The 26,893-nt window shown below is 33.0% G+C and overlaps 1 protein-coding gene across 1 annotated transcript in view; it reads right to left on the bottom strand.

Annotated features, from left to right (window-relative positions):
- Positions 1–4,074: 4,074 nt before the first annotated feature.
- Positions 4,075–26,893, bottom strand: part of LOC126906336 (proline-rich protein 36-like) — a 77,246-nt gene continuing 54,427 nt past the window's right edge. The window contains exons 5-9 of the mRNA XM_050686897.1: positions 5,664–7,469; positions 5,455–5,597; positions 5,224–5,386; positions 4,987–5,155; positions 4,075–4,432 (exon numbers count right to left, since the gene is read on the bottom strand). Coding sequence (XP_050542854.1) covers positions 4,243–4,432; positions 4,987–5,155; positions 5,224–5,386; positions 5,455–5,597; positions 5,664–7,469 — 2,471 coding nt within the window. The 3' untranslated portion in view covers positions 4,075–4,242. The remainder of the gene's footprint in view (positions 4,433–4,986; positions 5,156–5,223; positions 5,387–5,454; positions 5,598–5,663; positions 7,470–26,893) is intronic.

Below are 26,893 nucleotides of genomic sequence, written 5' to 3'. Positions count from 1 at the left end.
ATTTTGAGTCATAAATAAGGGATTATGGATTTAATACCTTAATTGAATGATGTATTAAAATAAGTTATGTCAATAATCATGTTTATTTACGGAATTTCATAATATTTATGCTACAGCAGATTTAATAATGAAATAATTTAAAAGAAATTTTGCGCTCATACATATGGTTGCACTGATTTCACATCTTCCAATCAAAACACCGTTTTATTATCGGGCCAAGTGAACTATTTGTTTTCATATAGTCTGTGCAAAAACTAATATCTGTATAAACGCGATCTAAATAAGTGATAAGAGATAACATATTCATTTTTTGTGATATCCGTAAATTTTACAGATATATTAGACTTGGGAAAATACTTTTGCCACGAACTGATAATACTCCGACATTTGTCAAAGTCGCAATTGTTTCGAACATATGGGGTACTCCGACCATCTTACCATTACAACTACTGCGTATGTTACTCCATCATTATCGATAGTCAAACATTTAATTTATTTATGAACATATTTTTATTTGAATATTTACGACCTATATAGTAAGATGTTTAAGGAAATAGCCAAAATGTAAAGCTATTTTTTTGACAGTATTTTTTTATGTTGCTTTTGTTCCAAAATGATTCTCGTTTAAACGACTTTCAGCTTTGGCGAGATCTAATCAATCTCGATTATGGAATAGTATTGATCTGGAACATTGGAAGTCCCGGAGACAATTTTTCTTAATGGCCACTGAGATAATTTCCTTAGTGGTCTAGCGAAGAAAAAAATGTCAAATTTAATGCGGGCGGCCTAAGTTCGTAATAAATCATCATTGCAAGAAGATTATTTTACCAATTTTTTTATGTCGTCAGCTTAACATGTATCCTGCAAATACAAATGTATGATTCTATAAATTCGAAATGTACTTTTAAAAAAAAAAAAATTAAATACTGTTGTTGTACGCATACTCTAAGAAAAAAAATTAATTTTCATAATAAAATCTCGCATAATGTATTGATTTATTTTATTTGACGTATAAACAGCGTCTTAATACCTCTAAATTGAATAGCAATCGTACACATTTTTCATGTATTAATAATATTTTACATTTTCATAACATATAATAAATGTAGTAATTTTTATTATTTTAGGTCAATATTACGCTCTATTTAAATTCTTAAATTGTTTTTCAAATAAATACAACACATTTGTAATTTATAACATGAAAATTGATATTATCACAAATTTTAGCAGACCAAGTCGCTTCAAGTTTCTACAGTTTGCAACCAATCATAAGATCGAATTCAGACTGGATTCAAGTATTTTCGTTTACTTGTGTTCACCTTTATACAGAGTGTTTAGTAAGTCAGGAAACGGGTTTCTATTGTTTTCATTGTTTGTAACCCGTTTCCTGACTTACTAAACACCCTGTATAATGAAATGATACTAAGTCATATATTAAAGTTTTTATTCATTCAAGACTAATTGGAATGACAGATTTGGAGGATGGTATACCGAATAACTTTATAAAACATTTGTTTAACACTGAATCTTGTCATCATTATATTTTTGTACCAATTAATAAACGAGAACACGATAACTAATAAAATGTTAGAGATTTTAATAATAGGCGCTAATAAAGATAGACAAAAAGGACAAAAATTGGAATTGCTTCTCTTCCCTCCAAAAAAAAAAAAATTTAATTTAGATATAAATTTAATAAAATTTAGATATTCATCTACTGCGAAATTTTATAATTTTACTAATTGATTACGTGAATTATCAATATTTTGATTGAATTTAATTGGTGCAATCAACAATTAGATAACAAACTAAAAATTAATATTGAAGTTTAGAAAATGAGCGATTTCTATTGTCTTCTTTATAAAAGCGCCCTTGTTTAAGTGCCGACATGTTATATGAATCATATGTTAATATGTTATCCCTTTTTGTGGGTCATTTTTTTGGATTTAATGCTCGATATGAGATATTAAGGGGAGTCGGCTATTTAGTAGTAATGTATTTCTGGTTACAGTTGATCAATAAATTGAATCAAAACAATTTCCAATAGATTCAATAAATAATTGATCTAATTGAAAAAATATACATACGCCATCTTACTTATTTTAATTCTCTCCCATTCTAATATTACTACATGCGGACTGCCTTTGTCTTAGAATGTACAAGTGAACTGAAACATCACCACCCAATTTTAATCATCTGCTATTAAAACTTCTATCTATCAGGCAGCAAGAAAAAAGAAATAGAATAAAAAACAATAGTACGTCAAGGAATAAAAATTGTTTTTTTTAACCATTTTTATGCTTATTCGAATCTTCCTAAAAAGTTTTTGGTAGAGAAAAAGAGGTAATAACCCCCTGAATTTATTTTTCAGTTGCACCATTGAATATCTATTAATTGTTGTCAAAATATAAATAAATCGAAATTTATACTTAGTATAGTTTTATAATTATTTTTTGTTTTAAATACTTAAAATATATGCTAGTAATACATTTATTATTATTAAGTTTAAAAAAATATTCATTAGATTTGTTTTTTTTAATAATAAAACATTGGTCATATTTTATGTTGTACATAGTTGAACATTTTTTGAAAAATTACTCTATTGAGTGTTGTTTGCCTGATGTCAATACATAATTGGCTTAAACAACTGTCAAGTAAAACGTTTTTAACCTTCTCTATCTTTTTGCAAACCACTTAACATAAAATTATTATTAACAAAATAAATGAAAATTACTTTATTTTTGAGTATAGATCATTTTTTCATATAAACAAGTAAATGATAAAAAATGTTAAGCTCTAACATAGCCACAAAAACAATAAGTCAGATAACAAAAAAATTTACTTAAAAGTGATAAATTAACAATAATATAAAACCAGTAATTCTGTATTAAAAATAAATCTTCACTAATCACATTCTTATGTAATTGTCTGATAAATAAAAACAGCTATATTTAATATCAGTGTTATATATATATATTTCAATGAATGTTTCAAAATTATACAATTTTTGTGACATAAATATTATAAGTATGTCAACAAATAACATTCTACAAAAAAAAAAAACATGAATTACTTATATTATAACACAAAATATTACACTCAAAATAATAATAATAATAATCATCATCATAATAAAAATTATAACTACACAAATATATTATATTGCGACCTAAGTGACCATCTATATTTTCTCTAAGCTGAAATTTTATACATAAAATTGGTCCATTTACACATCATAAATATCTAAAAATAAAATATTTTATACCCATTAGAATTTAAATTTTTTAATTAAATTATATCTTATTTTAACACATTATTTTCAGCCACTTTCATATGGAATTCTTATGAATATTTTCGTCAACATCTTCTTCTTATAAATTATATGTTATTAGGAATCTCAATATTAATAATATATAATAATAACATTCTCTTTACTTTTATTTTCTATAACAACACATTTGTAAGCAATATTTATTAAATATGCGACTAAACTACTATAGCATCAAAAAAATTAAACCACCAACCGGGTTAATAATATTTATTATTTAATTCAATACATTTTGGAAAGACAGAGGTAGAAAAAAAGTCAAAATGACATTTAAAACAGAAATTCAAAAATAGGGCAAAAAATATTCATATTATCATTACTTATATAAGAACTGTTTGATGACTAGATGTGCAAGTGAAAAATAAAATAAAATAAAAATAGTGGTCACACAGATCTGAGGGCAAACTCAAGAATGGAAACATTTCAATTTAAAAATAACAAAAATGCCCTATCATAAATCTTATGATAAATATAAATATTAACTAAACAAAAAAAAAAAAAAAAAAATAAGAGAATAAAAGAAGAGGTAGTAATATTTTCATTTTTGGGGTAATTTTGATACAATAAGGGAAAGTAGAAATAATTTACATCACTTTAAATCTGTCATATTTAATTAATTTAAGTCAAATTATAATTATTTTTTCCAAAAAAAATTTCCAGTCAAAATTTTTTTTTTCTAAAAAAATACCTTCAATCACAGTGAGTACATCGTGTAGTAAAATAATAGTAGTTTTAACTATGTATAATAGTTTTATTTTAGTGACCCTGACTTCCTTGATGACTACACTGTACGTTGAGGGACAACATATAAACTATGTTAAATATACAGCAAAATAGGTATGTCTTCAAGGTATGGACAACAACAATATCATGTCAATGGTCACAAATAATGAAACGATCTAGATGATTTTGGGTCACAGTGATTGTTTTTTCAGTAAACGTTTTTGTCGACAATCATAAACTCGACGACAGAAGAATATCAGATCAGTTGGAGCGCCTTCAGCAGGTAATTGCCTTCCTCGTGGATTAAACTCTTGCAACGGAGGTACAACAGCTTTTGAAAGCACCAAGTTTTCTTGTACAGATTTTATGTGTTTGCGATGCCTGTAAACAATAAAAAGATTGACATTAATAAAAATTGTGTCATAAAATCAACATCAGCGAAGATTAACATTTTTTTTTTGGTAAAACATTTCTATTTCAAGTAAAATTTAGTTTATTTCTTAAAACAATTCACATCACAAATAAAGAAAACAAATGAGATATTGACTATGTAAATATTTCTGGTACTACTATTGCAAGGCAAATAAAAAATTAATGTAAATAATTTATAAAAATAAAAAATAAACTTCTTTTTCTTAATAAATATAATTCATCTTAAAAAAAATTGATTATATCTTTTTGGTGTTTTCCCTGTTGAAAAATTAATGATAAAAAATTTAAACCCTAAAAAATATCTACACTTTTCAAAGTAAATTATGAATAATATCCTTTAAAGATTAATTATTTAAATACAATCTTTTATAAGAAAAATATAAAATATGTTAATCAAGTTAGATTTTTAATTAAAGTTAAGATACCTCACAGATGAAAACTTTTCGGACAACTGTGGAAAGTGTGGCACAATAATAAAAAGTAATAAAAAAAAGTGTCCTCACCTACAGTATTCGTTGAAAGTTAATACGTAACACCGGTCGTCTATACAAGCCACACTGTTAACGTCCCTGTGCTTGGAAGCGAACAGCTCGTCTGGCATGTCTCCTTTTTGACGACCCTGTTTCGTGTGTTCTGGCCTATAATACCACAGCAGCGACATCATCATTTCTCCTAAATAATAAAGGTCATAATAAGTAAAGGTGAAAACAAAAAATATCCCTTTGTACTATTTAGCTAACCGTTAACAGGATCTTCCCAAAGGCTGGCGATTTTGGCAATGAACGGCAGGTCGTTTTTTCGAGAACCCGACTTCAGCAAAACGCAGTCCCTGGCGTAAATGGTGTCGCCTTGCATATGACGCATACAAGGGTAGCACTTTCTCAACACCGGCACGTCATCGTTCTATTTGTGAAAAAACACACGCCATTACAATCACGTAATGAACATTTTTAAACCTTTTTAACCATTACCTCTAAGTAAACCGGCCGTTTAAACGGTTTGCCTTCCCACATCCAACCGTTGGACCATCTGGGCGCTAAATCCTGTTTTTTAAGTCTGGACAACTGAGCGAATTCTTCGCGCATTCGCTGTTCCATTTCCCTTTTCATGGCATCTGTAAAAAGAATCAAAGTTATAATAACACTTAATCAACAACTCATATTACATCGTTGTTACTCACCAGTCATTTCTTTCTTATTGCCACCACTTTTTCGATCTTTACGGCCTTTCTTTGTTTTCTTGGGAACGTTTTTCTTCTTGACAAAAGTTTCGCCGACCATCTCTTCGCTATCACTATCGTCAGACATTGCAGACCGCAGTACTTCTTCGCACTCTTCTGGCGAGTCCAGTTCGCCGACATTACTGATGTCTGTGGTGGACGTCACTTCTTCACTGTTTTTCCGCTCGATGTTGATGTCGGTTGTCAATACAGGCGTTTGGTCGTCGGTAGTTGATTCTACTTCGAGTTTGACTTGTTCGAAGTTAACGTCGTGCGTCTCGTTTTGAATTTTCGATTTTTTTGCCAAGACGATTTGCGTGGGATTGGGCTTCTTTCTCTTGGCTGATCCTTTAATAAGTTTGTTGTTATCTTCGCCGTCAACAATGTTGTTGTTGTTGTGGTTGACGGACGGGTCGCAGTAAACAGTCGTCGTTTCCCGGTAATCATTGTTAGGTTTCATGGACAAATCGATGGTGGTCAGCTGTTCAGGCATCGGTTGACGGTCTTCGCTGGCCATGTTCACCTTGAGCGTGTAATACGAGGCGGGCATGTCTTCGTCGACCGGTTCGATTTTTGGTATGATCTCTTGATCGTCGTCCATGGGTTGTTCTAACCCTAACACGGACTCGCTGAGCATCTTGCCGATAGCAAGAAGCCCAGTGGTATCACATTTGTCTTCAGTGGTGTTCCATTCGGAAGTGGGATTCTTGGCGGTCAACATGGCCGGAGACTGAGGGGCCAGGTGTTGCACGGACGCCCTGGCCGGGCTCAACGGACTCATGCACCAAGGAACTTGTTTTGACGGGCTACAAGATGAGCCGGACCTCGCGGGTCTAGCGACTCCTGCGCTGCCCCTGGCCGGGCTAGGCGGTCCTAGGGCGCGGGGAGGCTCTTGCGGCAGCGCCAATGCCACCGGCGGAAGCGTTACGACTGTGGTAGAATGGTGTTTCGGCCCCTTACTGACTGCACCAGTAAGCGGGCCAGTATGGACGTTTTTTGGATTGGGACAAGTTTGCATTGGGCACGGACAAGAATGGTAGGCTGGGTCTACGTAAGTTCGGGGCGGCGCCGGTGGGTAACACGACGGGCCCGGTGGAGCACCATACGGTGAGTAGTACAGCGGTTGAGGCGCTGGATAGGCGTCCGGTTGCTGCTGGGGGTGGTGGTCCGGTCTGTCGCCGGGCCGTGCGGCCACCAACATTTGTTGCTGTTGTCCAGGAGACCCGGGTGGTGCGGGTGGTGGCCCGGGTGGATGTCCGTAGTACTCGTGATAGTACGTCGGTGGACCTACAATAGCCGGATTGTACGGTGGTGCTGGTCGCCTGTGATGGTAGGCGATGTGATGATATGGAGAGCTCCGGCTATGGTGGAAATATCCTGGTTGGTGATGTGCCACACCAGGGTACACACAGGGATTGGGTTCCGGCAAATAGTGGTGTTGCGGGACCTGTGGCGGAGGTGGGTATTGAAGGTTGGCCGACGCTGGCGGTGAAGGGTAATACGACGGTATGGGAGGAGGATGGTACGAGTTCTGCGGTGGATACCTGTGGTAACCGGGTGGCGTCGAAGCGGAGGTGGATCTGACTGGCACAATTTCGTTGTCAGATGACTCCGTCTGCGGCGGTGCTGCTGTGCCTGTCGATGAAGGAGGCGTGGGCACCAGAGGTGGTACCAGGGACGATGGTTTCACGTGCGGTGGATGGTGCAAATGCACGTGATGTGGTACAATGTGATGTGTGATCAACGGACCGGCCGGCTGGTAATATCCTGTAAATAAAAAAACAAAGGATTATTAATTACAACTAAATAACGAATGATTTCTTTTAAAAGAATTCATTTATATATAAATAATTTAATATATAAACTTGCTCAAAAAGAAACAAATGTTATTTTTTACTTATAAAATCACTAATGAATAGAGATTAATGAGAGACGAATTGTTTTTTAAATATAAAATTTGCGACGAATTATATTAAAGATGAAAAAAGAAAATCCACCGATTAATTATGCCGTCGATTTACAGCTACATCAAGGTTTTCTTTTGTTGTTTGATTTCAAAATTTTCACGTTATAGAGGTGAATGATAAATTCTAAGGAACTTACAAACAACAATTTTACAATACGAAATAATGAAGAAGTTTGAAAGAAAAAAACCCGCATAATTATATAATAGATTAAGTACATGTTGATTTTCATTAGTAAACCTTTTATTTGCAGTTAAATTTTATTCTTTCACACGCCGAGCAAACTTTTCACTTTTAAAGTTTCGCACGCCTTCGAATTTCAATTGTAGCGAATTGTACACTAAAATTATTTTCTTCGTCAGATATTATTTCTACTAGTTAATAGTTTTATAATATTTATTTTGAGATTTCTAACGATTATGACAGGTCGACATATGAAAATCAAAAACTCACTTATGAGTCATTATGGTGTCACCAAAAGGTCTTTAAATGATACAAAGAAATAATTTTCTAACCAAAAAATATTAAATGCAAAAACTGAACGTCAACTATAACTAATACCAACCGATGTTGATACTAAAGATTATTAGTTGTCAGAAACTGGAAATTCGTGTTTATTATTAAAGCTTTCGTGATCCGAGTTGGGCTAATTTAACGTAATAGAACAAATAATACAATTCACAATCATCAAAATTGTTCCTTGAAACCGATCGGACGGTTGACGCAAATGAGCGATTATCGACATTAATATTGATGAACTGTTACTTACGCAGGAGAGTTGCCTATTCGACCGAATCGCTAGAGTTTGATATATCTTTTTGCTACACAAAAAATAAAGGCTCAACATGTTGCACCGACATTCGGAGAAACTCTGTAAATTAACTGGATTTGCATTGATTTATATCAACGGAAAAATGACGTTTTATGTAAATGAAAAGAGAAAAACTTAAAAAATGACTTAATACACGGTTTTGTTTTTTTTATCACCAGACGGGAAGAATACATATATTTACATAATATAACGCGTATTCGCGTTGCATTAATCTTCGTCCCGTAAAAAACCGATAGGCCGCTTACCGTTTCTCTTGTTACTGTCCATTTACACTCTTTTTTAATACTCGGATCCTAAAACGCGATATCGTTACATCGGAACAGACGATTTAATAATTGCCAATCGCACTGTCCGATTTGTGTTTGTTTTATTTACAACGCGCTAAAAACAGATTATAGCGTAAGGACAAGGACGAGGGATTTGACGCATGCGTCATTCAATGTCAATAGATGACAATTGCGTTATTGTTTTTTAAAAATATAATTTGTGAATCTAACGACGAGACAGTTGAACTGTGCAGGTAAACACTTTTGCTACAAATAAAATCAATAACTTTTATAACTGTCTTACGTAAATCGAAGACCATATTGTGGTGTACAGCGAACGATTTTACTAAAATGACATCATTACGCAGCAAGTAAATTTTACTAGTGTTTACAAATGCAATTACACACAGTCTGGCAAATTTCATACGAACAAACACGCCCGACAGTAGGTCGGGTACGATAAGCTCTGTTTATTTTAGTGGATATCGATAGAATATTATCCGAAATGATTATGACCATAAACGCAAATGGTCCAAAACGCGGTACAAATGCAGCAAAATTTGACGGTCGTCCCGTCAGAAATATCGACTTCATTCACACTGTGGATATTACCAAAATTGATTTAAAACAAAACGATTGATTTAAAAATTTCAAATGTTCCTAAACACAATAAAAAGTCAAAAAAAAAAAAAAAACGTTTAAATGAACCCCTTCGACTGCGATCATTTGGCACGTTACTATTTGCTATGTTGTTAAAGCCATTATTTAATGACAATCTCCTTTTGAATTAATACGGCTTTATTAGACTAAAATTAGGTTAAAACCATTATGTATCAAGCGGTTTAAGTTCTATAACTAAGCTTTCTGGGTAACGCCGAAGACAATTTTTTTCAATCATTTTTCAATAGGCAATTTATTCATAAAAATTGCACACGGTTGACAACTAACGTGAGCCGTTCACTGGACATAATGGAAGAAACAATTTATATATTAAGGTAAAAATCGTCATACAATCGATTATTATATTAGTCTGGCGGTAGTTTCCTAGCAATGATTTAATTTGGGTGGAAAACACGAAAGTCAACAAATAACTAGGACACGAATGTGTACAAAACAAATAACGGAATGAAAATTTTTATCGTAACATTTCATAAGAACCAAACGTTAAAAAATTTGCAATTTGTAACAACATTTTGCAATTAGCGACATTAGATGCCCTTACAAGTATTTAACTTGACGGGGTTTTAATAGTGTACGTGAGACATGCATAAAAAAAAAATGAATATTTTATTTATGCAGTCAGTTCACAAACGACGTCGTCATAGCGGTACACTGCTGGCAAGAGTCGTGCCGTTGTTGTTATTTGGCGGAACAGCCAAAACGCAGTAAACAATTTAGCAAGACCGTATTATTATCATACGCACCGTAACACGATGTGGCGGCGACTGTGTTTCTGTCAGTCGCCGCTGTTATCGCCAGTCGCTGCTGTGTGAAACCAATTTTTTATTAAATTTTATTATCATCAGAATACCGAGAAAACATTAAAGAAGCGAGAGTGGAGGAGCTAACGCCGAGCAACGTTAAGCGGCCGAGATAACGTCAACCCCTTCGGCCCACGCACCTAATTTGCCAACGTCTTCTGCAGAACTTTTGTCTGGATATTTAAACCACCAATTGCGTCATGCGGCAAGATCGAGATACGCACGGTAAAAAAAAAAAGGTGACCTTTGCGCCGTGTTATCATTTCGCCAACTACTTGTAAAACGCCAGTATGGGTCTATTTTTTCGTTGGCCACAATTAACAGTGTTATGCACTAAATAAACTACTAAAAAACCATATTATAGTGTTGTAAATATGACGTACGTGCACTTGAATCGGGCGCCTCAAACTGCAACGGCTGATTACACAAAACCATTGATGCACACTACACGGGACAAATCAGTATTACCACTAAATGATCTATCACCATTATATTCCAAGAGTCGATTAGTTAAAAAATAACACAGTATTCACATTTCGAAATTATACGGCACAAAAAACGACAGACTTCCTCGCGAGGATCAAGTTGTGAAGGGATACCGTACGAGGCGGACGATTAAGTTTGCACTGAATCATACCGTTGGCTCGTGGCGCTTATATACCGCGCGAAGGGTCCTCGGGTGGCAGTTGACGACGTGGTGAAGCGGAAGTGCTCACATCCCGTAACGTCTAGAAAATTCTATTGTCGACAGAAAAAAAACAACCGGTCTGTGACCGCTACCTGACCTCTATGAGATCATCATCCCTCTATAAGACGGTATACGTGCAACAGCACATGTCGCATGTTACTGTGCGTGTAGTACGTGCACACGAGGCGCACGGTAGGCCGCCGATAGATCTGTCAAAACAAAACAACTATTTTTTTACAACGTTTATCAAATGATTACTGTACTTCACGTAGTAATCGCTTTAATTCTTATACGTTTTTGGATAACATTTAATTTATTTTGTTTGTTTATAAACAAGAGAAATAAATTATTTTCATTAATTTTTTATGAAAAAATATACATTTTCGTAGAACTATGCCTCGTGACTCTACGAAAAACCATAAAAAGGTCACTAAAAAAATGTTATTAAGAAAAATAGAAAATCTTAGTGATTTTTATTTGGAAAAAAAGGAAAAAGTTCTCGTATTTATCAATTCAAGTTTTTATTTTGATACGAATATTCACCTAATACATCCATATACTGTCATACTGCAGTTTGATTTATTATTTTTAGCCACAATATTACAAATAGGCAATACACTCGTGTAAGAAATGTGCAACGACACATTTAAAATAAATATATTTTCCTATTATTTGAACTACTTAAAACGCTTCGAAAACACATTGAACGCTTAATCAATAATATCGTTCTTTGTTTACATGTTTATCTGAAAGGTGTATACGCTTTTACACTGTACAACGTTAACCGGATCGAAAATATAAAAAAAATTAATTACGCATATTCATAGGAATAAAAAAATTAGCACATTAGATCTCCTTAATCGTAACGTATACGGGGAGTATAAATACTATTAGTGAAGCGTCTAGTGTTCAAGGTTATGCTGTGCGGTGCATCGTACTATAACCCATAGATGAAGTATTCGTAAAAGAACTCTGCACAATTTTATTATCATGTTTTTTAGCCTCTTTGCGTCATGACGTATCCAACGCAGGCTGACGCTGAACGATATTAGCAGGTGATTGGGCGCCGCCTCGCCTTGTCGTTAAAGATTATCTCTCGTTTTGCCTCCATGGCAGCAAATAAGCGCGTTAATAAAATTATTTTCTTATGTGTGATGATGAGAAAACGAATGCAAAAATGGAGACTCCCGTGTATAAACAATTGCGCGTGACTATGTTTTTCGCTACTATTTTATGGCGATGTTAAAAAACCGATTGCGATTATGCTGAACGCGTGTCACAATTGCGGCGAGTTAGACAATGTGCGCGTTTTTATATAAATAAACGGCACTGATAAAAGCGGCGAACATATGCGTTGCAATTAATGTTGGTTAGTGCGTTTTTCCAGCATTTTAACAGCAATGGGAAATCATCACAATCGAAAGTGCAAAAATCGCGACCCAAAAAATAATACAATGCACATCATAAAAACATTATGGATGGGTGTGTCTAAACACAGTCATCTTAAACCCGTCAACAATATTATTGTTATTTGTAACCAACAGGATTCGATCGGAAAATTTTGATTACTGTCACAGTACGTGAACATGAGAACATCAATGACGTAAAGTGACAGAGAGATTACAAATGAAAATATTTTTGCGGTTTTTATTAACAATAACTTTGGAGGTGTAAGCTTATGATAGTTCATTCAAGCATTATATTTTTTTCCGAATAAAACGATATATATATATATATATATATATATATATATATATATATTTTTATTATAAAAAATATTTCAAGTGTTTTTAAAGAACTGATAAAATGAACAACCAAATTACAACGCAAAGGCGAATATAAAAATCAATTTACGATGCTTCAAAGAGTTTCATATATTTTAATACATTACAGATAGTGGATTATTTTAAGATTCGACGTGTTTTCATGCTTATTTATTAATGAAATAAACCTCTAATTAACCTATATACTGTACATTGTTCTTGCCAACAATAATTAACTAATGTTTATAAGAGCAAGTAAAATTAAGTTAAAGCAATTACAATAAAATTTTTTACTTAATTTGATTAAAGGAAAAGTTTTATTTTTAAAAATAAAAAGTGTTAATTAATGTTTTTCATTACTAACATTAGCCAACACAAAGAAAAAAAATTTAACGATAATATTACTTTTCAATGAAATTTTATTTACATAAGAATATTATAAATAAAAACCATAAAATTTTAAATATAAGTATACAATGTTAGTAAATTTTTTAATTTGGTAAAACAATTTTTATTTATGAACGATCATAATTTAGTAAAATATACTGAAAGCAACACGTGAGCTAAGGTTTATGAATTATATAAGTAACAAATAATTATTATCAATGAGGACTAGCAGAGATTCAACAATGATCAATCGATATTACTTAGATTTCTTTTAAATGTTTTATATAACTACGACGGTGACCAAACTTATAAATTATACTTACCTTTCCTTCAATTACAACATTAAACTGGACTATTTTGCGACATAATAGTAATTAATACCAAGACAAACTAGTCAACAGAGAATAAAGTCGGGACAATTGATTTTAATGTATTTTTCGTTTAATGTAAACGTGTATTGAGAACTTGTTTTTTTAGCAAAGTTATTAGAATAGAGTGCATTTAAAATATTATCTGCAAGTTTTGCTTCCTAAAATAATATCGGCATAAGACCTTGAATTTTGCAATACACAAATTTTTCTTTTGTTAAATTTATCTACGTAATCAAAATGTCAAATTATACGGAATTGGAATAATTCAATGATAACATGGCCAACGCTATAATTTATCTGTAAAAGAACTCAAGTTATAGTCGACTGGTCACAAGTGATCATGTTACTGAGTAATGCACACAAAACATACACACCCTAACGAAAGTTTAATCGCGAAAACTGACGTCTGGTCGAATTGACAGAAATTCTATCATTTTATTTTAACAAAATTTTTAACGAGTTATTGAAAAAGAGTTTCAAGGGAGGCTATTGATCGCTATGAAAAAGAAATAAGTAGGTTAAACTCTAAAAAAGTTACACATTTCACATAAACTATCGATTATCTTGTAATATACATTTATACAAATGACTCTTTGACCTTAACGTCATATCCATGTGTTTTAACAATAACAAATGACTTTAGCTAGACTTTCTAAAGACGTTCGTTTGGGATTTGCATACCTTCTGTCAACTTAGTGAAATAAAATTCACAATATATAAAATAATACATCAAAGTGGTACGCACAAAAACCAATTGCTAATGATAAAAAATTTATTTTATAAACTACAAAGAGGAATCTCGTAAATTTTCTTCATCATCGTCCAGAAAAAAACAGTGACTTCATCTCAAAGAATACAGTAGGTGAATTGATCAATTTTTAAACGATGTAGGTCAATCCGGTCATCAAGAAGAAGATAACGTGTATTAAAGTTGATATAGACTTTTGAATTGTATTACTGTTCAAAAGTTAAAATATACATAAAAAAATCTAGCGAGCAAACAACCCAACATTTATTTTTATGTCTACACAAAAGGCAATGTCTCAATCTTGATATTTCTTTCCGCTCTTTTGAGAAGCAATACGTTAAATGATTAGTCATGCAGTTTTAAAAAGCAACGGCAGATTTAAAAAAAGCTATATAAAAAGTCTGTTCGAATGTCGATAGACTACAATATCGCCACAGAAGAATTGTTCTACTATCCCTTGAATGAGTTGGGATTACTGTCTAAAAATTGTAACCACCAGAACATAACAGTAAATAAACGGCGGTTATTGATGAGGTTTATCGCCACTGATGATAAACCCTAATTCTGGCGATTCACTGCAACGAAGACTTGTACAATAAAAATATCCTCATTATCAGCTCCGATTAAACGATGATACCCACTTGAGCGCTTGTTTTCCAACACAGTCTAAAGCTGACGTTATCAAGTATGCAAAAAATGTGTATGAACATATATTCGTTTATTAATACAACGGACTAATTACTACAATAAATGACGAAGCTATTCGATAACAGAATTAGTTATAATTTACACTGACAGTGATATTATGATGACGTGATTGATGAACGGCTTGCAAAATGCGTAGGAACTGTTTACTGCTGTGGCAACTAGCAAATTATCACGACGATAATTTCGCTCGCACACGGCAAACTAAATAACAAATTGCAATAATAAAAAACAATTAAAACATTGCAAAGTAGAGGATACCCAGCATCATCAAATCTCAATGCTCACTTAACATTGTAAGAGTATTTGCGCATTATAAGACGGCACCACGTGGGACGGTTATAATGCGCCCTTGGAGAATGACTCACACGGTCTCTTTTACGTTATCCGCACGAGGGTAGTTATATTTTTAACTAAAACCTTTCCACCGCATTATTTTATATCAACTTATGGAATTACATAACACTTAAACTGTCGACGACCGACTAGTAAACAATCGTTTTAATAAAATGTCATATAACCGGAATAGGATTTGCAATTACCTTCTTAATATATTCTTTTGAAAATTTTGACCATCTATTTTTCTACTATAAATTTTTCTCGCACTCGAGTAATTTTCTTTCAACCTGACTGGAGCGGCATAGATCACCACGGCCTGTAGTTTATTGGACAGTACGAAAATCCGGTCCGAAAAACAAAACAAAACGATGCTGCTGTACGACGACCAAACACGATGCGGAGGTCCAGTTTGGGGGTCCGGAAACGAACGAGCGGGCGGGCGGGCGACCGTCAAAAAAAAGAGGAGTGCACTTTTTTTTATATATATATACAAAACGATTAAACAGTAATAATACAATGGCAATATATTAATTTGCTTGCATAGGCGGGAGAGATCACACCAACGCGCGACGATAGAATAGCGGCACCACCATCATCGCTGACCGTTCTCACTTGTGTGTGCGTTTTGGTGGGATTGGTGTCGTTAACGTCGTCATCGGTTGCGATGGCGCGCATGCGCTCGGTGGGTCAATTCTTATGCCGTCACAGAATTAAAGGGGGGAGGGAATTGCCGAGAAAGAGGGGAAGGGGTACGGCGATGGCGTTATAGTAGGAACGAGGAAAGCCCGAGCGGTACGACGGCAGACGAACCGTCGACTTGGACTAGAAACAACCGCGGCCGTCATATGGTACACGTAATAATTCATGAAAAAGATTCTGTGTGTGCAGGCAAACGATGATCACAGCGCCGCAATATTGTCACATTCTTATTGCCTGCGCGATGTCAGCAATTTGTTTTAACCTCTTATTGGCAAAGTCATAAACGCGACAAACATCTTGTCTCGATGGCAAGTCGAAGACGATAACATTTGTGATAAAAGTCACTTACAAAACAATGTACGGCAACTGTAGTACGTTATTGATGAACTAGTATCTTACTAAGGTACGAGACGAACAGCTGTTGGACTATTCATTTACACATTAAAAAAAAAAAAAAAAAAGTTGCGCCGGGAGACATTGCGGATTTTATAAATATTTAAAATACAGTCGACGAAAAGTTGGCGTTGCGACAACTATGAAAAAGCGCAATGTACAACGCACCTGAATACACTCGAGAAGACCGCGAATCATTTAAAAGCCACGACCACCGGGTGGCCGTTAAAAAACTTGTCAAAAGAAATACAATCAAAGCTGAGATTTTCTAAAGTTTCCCAGTATGGGATGTTTACGAAATGAACACTAATTAATGTAAACTATTATGTGCCGGCGGCCGGTCAGTTGGCGTTGGAATATTTTTTTGTGAAATGAACCTGATAAATTATGATTATTACTCCCTATTGCATTTAATGAAACCTTGTTACATGATCATAGTGACAGGTAATTTTTAAACGTTCAATCGTGGGAGTTAATGGATTATTTACGAAACGCGCTTAATACCTCTCGGTGGTCCAGTCAAAATCACGTTTTGCCCGTATACAATCGCACAGTTTTAATACAGAAGGCGTTTCTAGTAATCTAAACAATTTTCTAATTGTTTATTCCTTTTCTTCGTAACTAATCACAATTGGAACGTAACAACATTTATGCATTAACATCACACAACAAGTTAATACGCAAAACAAATATTAATCTAGAAGCGGTTTTTACATCAACTGTCATTAAGTCAAACTACAGCGTAAAAGTCTCTACGTGACGATTTACAGAGTAAAAAGGGTTACGATTTAGAGTACTTTGCTTTTCGATCGCCCAGCACATTCACATAATGTAAGACAGGCGTGAAGAACCCGGCAACCGTTTCAAACGAATGTGATTGTGAGACAGATAAGCAAACGGTCAGACGACCCGCGTAGGTACATTACCGAGAAAAACATTAAGTAGTACTTGATAAACAGCCATGTTCGTAACAGAGTCTAAAAAGAAATGAATGTGGTCTTATCAATGTTAAATTTTTCTTTTTATGTCATGGACGAGACACGTCTAGCTGCTGGAATTTCATTTATTACCAGCATAAAGTACATAGAGATAGCGCCGGTCGGTTTTACAATTGAATGATTCTGTGTAGCTATATGATCATGGAATGGATCGTTCAAAGTATGCATTATTTGAACCTATTCACAATAGAAACTATTTATTTTGACGTCATCGTTTTGTGTACACAACTTTGGCGTCATTGTAAGCTGTTGTGGAAACCCTGCAATATGAGGATAAAAGCAATGCCATGCAATGCAATAAAAAATGCAAGCAAGCATACAAAAGATTACTTGGTGCAATCCAATCGTTTTTTAGTCAAGTGACGGTAGCTTGCCGTTCATACAAGCGTCACTTTACGACAATAAAGTTGTTGTTTACACGACATCAACAGACTTTTATTTACTATAATCCAATTCTGTGCACCCTAATAGTATTAAATTGAGACCAATATCATAAGACAACTTAATCATTTACACGAACACTGATGATTTTACTATTGAAAAAATTGAAAGTTACATATTATTAAGTAGTCGTTAAAAAACTTGCATATACAAGGTCATCGATTAATGTTAAAACATTCATTTTCAGGGATACGTTTTAATTTCGTAATGGATTATATTGTTTAATTTAAATAACTCTACAATAATATGCAGTTAAATTATTTATTTATTCATTCCTTGTGTGATGAAAAACCTAAACTTAAATTTTCTTTAATGAAAATTTCTTGTTTAATTTCATGATATGAAAGAAATATAATAAAAATTGATCACTTGTGGCTAATTAATTAAGTAAAATTAAAACTATATTAAAAATATTATTAATTTAAAAAACTAAAAAATATTAAAAATATTTTTAATATAGTTTTAATTTTACTTAATATGAAAGAAAGATTATATTCATTTAATATATTTTATTCGAAGCGTTCTTCTGAGGATTCCCGTTAGAAATAATTAAAATATAAGATTAATATCCATCAAGAGCGGAAAAATAAATAAATTATTTAAATATATATTATTGTAGNGATTAATATCCATCAAGAGCGGAAAAATAAATAAATTATTTAAATATATATTATTGTAGAGTTATTTCAACCAAATGTTATTTACCTTTACTAAAATTTAAAATGTTCAATAGTTTCCAAGAAAATAAGAATATTATCCGTAATTAATCACTCTATATATAAAAAATAACAGATGAAAAAAATAAGTTATTATTTACTAATCAATCTATTTACCATAAAACGAATAATTCTTGTTGTTATTTATGATAAACAAAAAAAAATAATTAATTCAATAGAATTTTATTTTTTATTTGGCGGCGTTTTAAAATTTAAAGAGGTTGTTCATTAATTATAAGATATAAAATTAAACCTAACAATTATCACACGATCGACTGCTTTGTCGTCACCATCAAAGAATAATTTATAGTTTGCACCAGTCTTGGGTATTAAAAGTGTTTATTGCTAGCGTATGACATTGATCTGCCACGTGCCAGTCTCCCTTTAAAAAGTTGGACTAAAACATTGATTTTAAAGCAATATTCAGAATGTTTTTTGAAAATTTAACATAAGTTACACACGAGTGAACATTCGATACAAGTGGAAATAAATGAATCGCATATATTTGAAAGAAGACAAGTATTGGCCGATACGTTTTACGATAAAAATATATTTCACGATGATAGACGCGTAGTTTTTTGTTGTTTGTGAAACGAGAAAATTGTATAAAGTCATAATTTTTTTATACTATTAGTTAACTTGTCACTGAGTGGGGGGTCGCTTACGCATTACTCTCCATTAGGCATCAACATAAAACTACAAAACTATAAATATTTGAATAATCGAATAATTTATGAAAAGAGGAAATTATGCAGCCAAAAAAATGGATGGCCAAAAAGTAAATAAATTAATGATTGTCGCAAAAGAAAAATTACATACACTATTTTTCATCATAAAGAAAACTAAATGTTGATTGTTAAGACGAATTATTTTTTTCTATTTGATAAACATCAGATTTTGGTCGTAAATAAACAATTTAAACGATAGTATTCAACACAGTTCGTCCATTATATACTACTAATCACATTTGCAACGACGGCGGATTGGTGTAAAACGGTAAAAAAACAATGTTGGCCTGAACACAGACACACCTCGCGAGGAATTTATTATTTGTTATAAAACGTACTCGTCGCTAATAGCGCATTTGTTTGTACGAGGGTCGAACAGAGGGGCAGTTAAAAGTTATATATGGTTCATTTACTTAGTAAATTTGATTACGGTGAAGTTCCTACATAAGCACGCGATCGCAATTAAAAGTAAATTGACGATGTTCAATCCCGGGCCAAGTCGTCGTTCCAAATAATTTATGAACTTTTCATTGAACCATTAAGTAACCTTTATCGATACACTCCACCGGTGTGCATGTGTCTGTACGTGCCTTTACACGGTTTTCAAATAACCGTATCGTTAACGACGCACAAATGTTGTCTCTCCATCACTAATCAAAATATACAGATATACATATATAAGAATAACTTTTTATTTTATGTTGAAACCGTAAAAATGGTTTCTGTCGTGTACTCGAACGACGACTAACCAGATGAGATAAAGAAGTCAAACCAGTGAAATAATAACGATTGGAAATGGAATATGGCAAACAAAACGTGGTCACGTCTGTGGCAGTACCGCAGCGAACGGGATCCAGTCAATCGGAATGCGAAATGAGATTCTTTCCATGCGATCGAGCACTTGGCATATTCGAACATAATTCGACAAACTTCAGTGTCATACACACTCAAAAGCTTTAAAAACAGTGTCAATGAACACGTCAAACTAAACATTCGAATCCACTTCCATTACTTCATAGCAGTTCAAGTGCTGGTTCATTTTATTCATTACAAATCAATAAGAAAACTTGAAGTTTATCCCTCAAAAATGTTAAATACATTATTAGTCACAATTTTATTTTATTTATAATATGGAGTGCAAAGACAATGAAAATAAATATTGTATCACAATTGAGACGCCGAAAAGAATAAAGCCGAATTCCAAGTTTTACTTTTCGACAATACATTTACTTCAACGGTTTATTATTTATTTACATAACGTGCGACGAGACCCAACACTTAAAATTACACAATAGATTTTTTCAAAAATATCGTTATATTTTTAAGTGTTTCTCAATTACAATAAAATGTCAATTTAATAAACTATCGTCGCTATAATTAACACTTAGCTACTAACAAGTAATAAATTATTGTTTTCATGAAAAATAAATATTTTTAAAGATAAAAATTATTCACGTATAATTAATTATGGCATAGAAATATTTTTTATGTTCATTTAATTTTTAAGTAATGTATCTATTTATAGTTTTTTTTTTTTTAATAACTCGGTTATTAATTGAACGCTTACTACATTGCATGTCGCACGTAGTACAGTTTTTTAAAAAATTATTTTCCTCGTCTTAAATAAAGTAGAGCTCGGCGATTAAGAAAACATGAATTCGATTTTTTTGGCGAAGTTCACAACTATGTAGGTCATTATTTTCAAGTCTAATAATTGAAAAGTTTCTCGACAGTGGTCATAAACAGTAGATATGTGATTGTAATAACTCAATTTTCAAACTGAAAGTACTCATTAGAATTAATATTTAATAGGGGAGAGGAAGTAATACTCATTTTACGCTCATACGAACACTCTCTTCGACTTAATCAGTTAAGTAACGATTAAATTTAATTACTACCAGATTCCACAAATTGATGTTCCATAAAATGTTAAAAAAAAAAACATACTAGTTCAGTGTAAATTGTAGTTAACTTAAAATATGGTTAAATATAGAATTATAGCGGGTAACATCCAATAGGATGTGACAATTATTGGAATTTTCAAGTTATAAAACGCTTATTTATTCGTAACAACTCACTAACATAAATAATAAATCCGCTGGGTAGGTAATATTACGTTGACAAGATAAGTTGGCAATTTATTCGTTTTTTTACGGCACATAATTATACATAAATAAAAATAAGACCGTGTATGGTAGTTTATGGGGAGAGAGAAAAAGATGATAATAAAAGAAACAGAAATAAATTGTTGGATACCAGGAGCAATGGTTTAATGTACACTGATATTGTTCAGAATTCTAAAATATTATTTCGCACACATATGATATTTTAAAATAAACACTACAGTTTTCTCAGCGTCTAGAAGTTTTTTTTATTATTATTTTAATACTCTTCTTCTCGTTCTTCTCCTATCGACTTCTCGTTTAGTCCCCGTAATATGTTTAACGTTTAAAGAAAGTGATATATTTACATCCTAAATTAAGTTTGAACGTTTATGATCATGACAACAGTGTATTAATAAAGTTACAGTCAAAAATAGTTTTAACGAGTTTAATGTTGAATACTGGTAAGGTGGTAAACATACAAGCATTTTTATTTATTTCTTCTTTTTGCTAAATTAATTTGTGCGTTTGAAATTGTATAAATTGTCATTTGTTTTGGGAATTTTCGAAATACAGTTCCAAATAGTAATTACTCAAATCGAAATATTGAAAAATTAGAAATTGTCATAACAAATTTATCTCGTGATAACATTTTAAAACATACGGTTTAATTTTTATGATAACTAAAATGACTTCATTGTGTAAATATTATCTACTCAAAATTGTCAGAGGTTAGATGTAATCGTTTAGAATGTGAATACGATTTAGTGTTAAAACAGTAAACTATTATATTCTATATAGACTTGAACTTTAGAAAACAGCTGTAGATAGAATTAATTTAAAATCCTTCTACTACAGCGTAACAACCACGTTTACTCCTTAGGAGTGATTTATTATGTCAAATAATTTTTGCTTAAGAAAGGTTTTTCAACAGCGATTAGTATCAAACTAACATGGAAGCGTTGTCTGGCCAAACGCCAAACACTCCAGAGAAACTGTAATAAGATATGATATAGACATTCCCACTTCAATCTAAATGAAAATCCTTTATAATTAGGAGTTATTCTAACTACCACGAAGTTCATTACTAATCAAATAAAAACTTGTAGTTATTTTAAGGGCCTATTTTAAAGTAACAAAAACACGAATCCGTGTAGCAGACATTGTGAATGAAACATAAAATTAGAGTAAGTTTTGTGTCGTTTGAAAAATGAATAAGGTTAGTAATTTAGTTTGCTGAACTTGATAAAATCTATACATTAAACGATTTAATTATTATAACAGGTAATCAACAACTGTTCTGATGAAATAATTAAACAGAATTTGGATATACTTATCGAAGAGAACGGTTTTGTATTCGATGTATAGCTCAACAACATAAACCCTTTATATCATATTCATTAGATTTTCAATTTAATTATCAAGTTATTGAGGGGTTTATAAGACGATGGAGCTAAAAGCTATGTGTACGATAAATACAATAAATGTGTCAGGACAGTTAAAGAAGGCGGTACTATGTATACGTACTCCATTCATAAACGTCAATTCGAACTCGTTAATTAAAATCAGGTTAACGTTGCCGACCACGTATCATAAACAAGTAGTAATGTCCGACCGTATAATTATTGTTATTGTTAATTCATGTTTAAAACCAAACACTGCTTTACGTATGGACGTGAAAAAAAACATTGACTAGAACGCAAACGCTTAGGAAGTCGTTGTGTTTGCTTATCGCTCAGGAAATGTATTCGTTAGACATCATGTTTAGAAAATCTACACGCAATAAAATATGCCAAGTCTAAGACACGAAATCGTTATGTTCTCTGCCTCATTTCGCGTCCCGAAGAAAACGTTATTTGTTGAACCGATGTTTCCTGCAATTATATAGTATCCTCAGCCGAAAAGGAACATCGGTCATTTAACTATCGGTGTCATAGGAACAGAACTATAACGTCTTCTGTAACATTGCAAACGCAACAATAACAATGCCCATATACCCTTTCAAAGTAATGACAACAAGTGAGGTGCGTACACATTTTAGCTCGAGTTTAAAGCGCTTCTTACAGCCATTCAAAACCGTTCAGCAGAATTTTTCGCTCGCACCAACTTTTCGTTGTAGATTTTCTCACATACCCACTAAAACACGTATTAATTAATGTGACGCCACGTTTTTGTCACAACACAACAACAATTAAATAACTCGGCTACAAATTACTTTTACGCGGAAATGTATTGTTAAACAAATATCGTTTTTGATTGTTCGTCGAGGAAATCGTGTGTGGTATACGGACGAGGGAAAGGACGCAGACAGTCTACTTTCATCAGGACGGACGACGATGCGACTTTCACCCGGCCAAGTCAAAATCATTCTACAGGCACGCGCTTACAAACAAGCGGGTCGGATACACTCAGGTAAGTTACAGATGGCATTTGCAGGATTTAATGCGCAGACAAAGGCGGCGGTTTCCAACGAGTATACACTGCTGCGATCATCCCTCGATTCGCTACACGGGCAGCGCGATGAAGAAATCGCCACAAAAGTTTTTAGACACGCTCGCCTTGTAATTAAAAACACAATTAAGTCATTAAATCCAATGTGGCGTTTGCTCGCTAATAAACGGTTAACTATCTTCGAAGTGCACTCGCAAATCACGAGGCGATCCAAAAGCGGTCGCAGCAGACGCATAAATCTGTACACGCTCAAACGCACAATATTATGTGTTTTTCGACGTGGAGGGGAAGGGTGAAAAAGTCAAGCTAATGAAAAATTCATATTGACAATCCGAGAGAGCTCGTCCACCCAATAAGATAATAATATTCAAATTTTCTGACACCACCCTTGACTGCTATAACCTGCAGCAGTACTGCCATAATATAACATTAGGGTACAGATACGACTTGTTAGAGTGATGTTGACAGGTCGTTTAGAGACTGCGTCACTGTAACGAGCAGAGACCATAAAGGGTGGTGACCACGACGGACTGATTTCAGTTGACGTCAATAATTAATTCTTAACGCCAACGACGAATATAAACAGTCATCAAAGAACTCGGTGACACTACTGTAGTTATAATGTCAAGTACTGTAATTCACAACGTTTAATCAGACACTGTGCCGTTAAAATGTTAAGGATATCTGCCGAGAAGTTTTTTATCTCTTATAATTAAGGTAATTAATAGAAAATTCATTTGTGTAGCTAACAGTATTTTCGTGAAAAATGTATTGTGCTCGGCAGGTATTAATATAATTTTAAAAAGAGTTTAGGATAATTTTTACCCTGTTGGAAAAAACGTGACGTTCTATTGTACATACGGCGCGAAAAACAATAATTATAACTGTCTGCCGTCTTGTACCGTTATTCGTACGACTGGATTTGCACGACCGAAACGATTATGTTGATCTCGTTTGTTTTCCACATGCAAATTCGGTAAAACAACGCGAAAAATTGCTGAACAAAAACTGTTGACCTTTTTACCGTCAAACCATTTTTTACCAAACAATGTTAAGTCACATTACTTTGATGATAAATAGTGATTCTCGTTCAAACTATTCCGCGCTCTATCAGCTAACGTTGTTAAAGAAATAACGTTGATTTGTTTTAATTACAACGCACACTGCTGCTATTGATACCGTTTAACTCCTCGTCATATAATTTTATACGCCAACTCAATTTGAATTACTGTTACAATTATTTTTCGCTTTAAACTCTCGCACATTTTGTTGGATTTTATTTTAACGTGTATAAATCCAACGGCTCAATCTCTAAATAAACCCATACAATTACATTACAATAAAAAAAAAACCGACCTTTTTCGTGCGTTCTAATTTAAAAGTTCTTTTCACTTCATGTCAAGCTACTAACAAAGGACAATTTATTTTATAGTATAGCTCTTAATGAAAATGGCCTATACGTTTTCTCTGGGTTCTGATATATCTGTTAAAAAACAGCGAACATCTTTGCCTTGGCTTTAGATTTGACGTAGGTGCAAAAAAAAAAAAAAATGTAAAAGACGGAAATAATATACTTCAGATGCTTTAAACGCAAGATTTAGATAAATTGCCATTTTGTTCAAAATTGACACTAAAATCTTTGAGGCCAATGTGCGCACTTCTTTATTACACGATTATCTCTTGATAATATCAAATGAGCTTTTAGCGTCTTATTTAACATAAAAGATACAAAAACCCATTTAGAATAATAATAATTTGACTAATGAAAATAATAACAATCTTTGCACAGTTTAATTAACTATATATTTTGACATTTATAACGTGTAATAGTTTTTAAGTGAACCGCAAATGATGAAACACAGCCTCTAGTTGTATCGATTTAATGTTACATGATGACTAGACAAGAAACAATAAAATGTAATATTAAAAAATGAGAAAATATATACAATTTTTGTTATTTTGAGAGAGAGAGATGACACAAAAATACAACGAGAAACATATCGGTTGACCTAGTTGTCTTGGACCTTACGGATCACAAATCGTTACCGATTTTGAAGCTTTCTCTTTGGTATGTCGCGAACATACAAATCCATTCTCCGGCGCACACATTTGCTATCACTCGCAAGCACTCCAACGCATAACACGGTTTTCGAGTGTTCTGCTGTTGATGAATTCCCCTTAAAGTGAAGGAATAGATACGCAAATAAAAAAATCCGCTTAATAGAACGCCTTCCGACGGTTTAAAAAGTAATTCGAAACAATAACGAAAATTCTCAGCATATTGATCTTTTCGAGATCACTAGTAGATTCGAATCTCGTTGTTATTGTCGTTAACAGCGGGTAGTCGGTCGGACACATTCACAGCAACAAATTTAAAACCCGACACAATCGTCTACTAATATTACATTAAAAAAAAAATCTGGTTACTCGTATCTAGTATTTTTAAATCTAATAACAATAAAAAGTTGTGTTAAATTATTATCAATAAGTTTCAACTGTGTTCTGACGAATATTTACATTGTAAATAGTATTTTCAAATTGTTTTAATACGATTAAAAGTACAGTTATGTGAGAAAAATAAAAGTTATTCGTTCTAATGAAAATTCGATAAAAAGCCATATAACACTGATATTCATGTTTTCACACTGTTTACAACTACCATAATGGTCTGACAAGAGTAAACCAGAAGCAACCTCAATGACACTGATGATCACCCGCATAAAACAAGTTCCAAGGACGATAATGCATAGGAAAAGCCACAAAGAAATCCGTATAGATGATTCTCGAATTTATAGTCTATTACACATTGTGAACGATAAATAAAAAGAAAGACGTTAATCAGAAATCATAAGTAATTTATCACTAGATAAATCTCAAGTAACATTGCAAAGAAAACGTAAATGTTTATTTTTTCATCACATCATATGTTATGTTTACAAGTGTGTAGCTAGAAAAGTGAAGTGTTGTTCTACGCATTAAATTTCTTGAACTTTGGGATTTCTCTCTATAAGTAATTATTATTAACTAATTTAAAGTTGTTATTTGTGTGGGTTATATCTTACAACACACAATTATTTAAATGGCGGTAGACTTTTATTAAACAAAATTATAACACGAAA

The sequence above is a fragment of the Daktulosphaira vitifoliae genome, unplaced genomic scaffold, assembly GCF_025091365.1.
Source record: "Daktulosphaira vitifoliae isolate Bord-2020 unplaced genomic scaffold, ASM2509136v1 Scaffold_4, whole genome shotgun sequence".
In the NCBI taxonomy this organism is placed as follows: domain Eukaryota; kingdom Metazoa; phylum Arthropoda; class Insecta; order Hemiptera; family Phylloxeridae; genus Daktulosphaira; species Daktulosphaira vitifoliae.
This window is presented reverse-complemented; position numbering and strand designations above follow the sequence as displayed.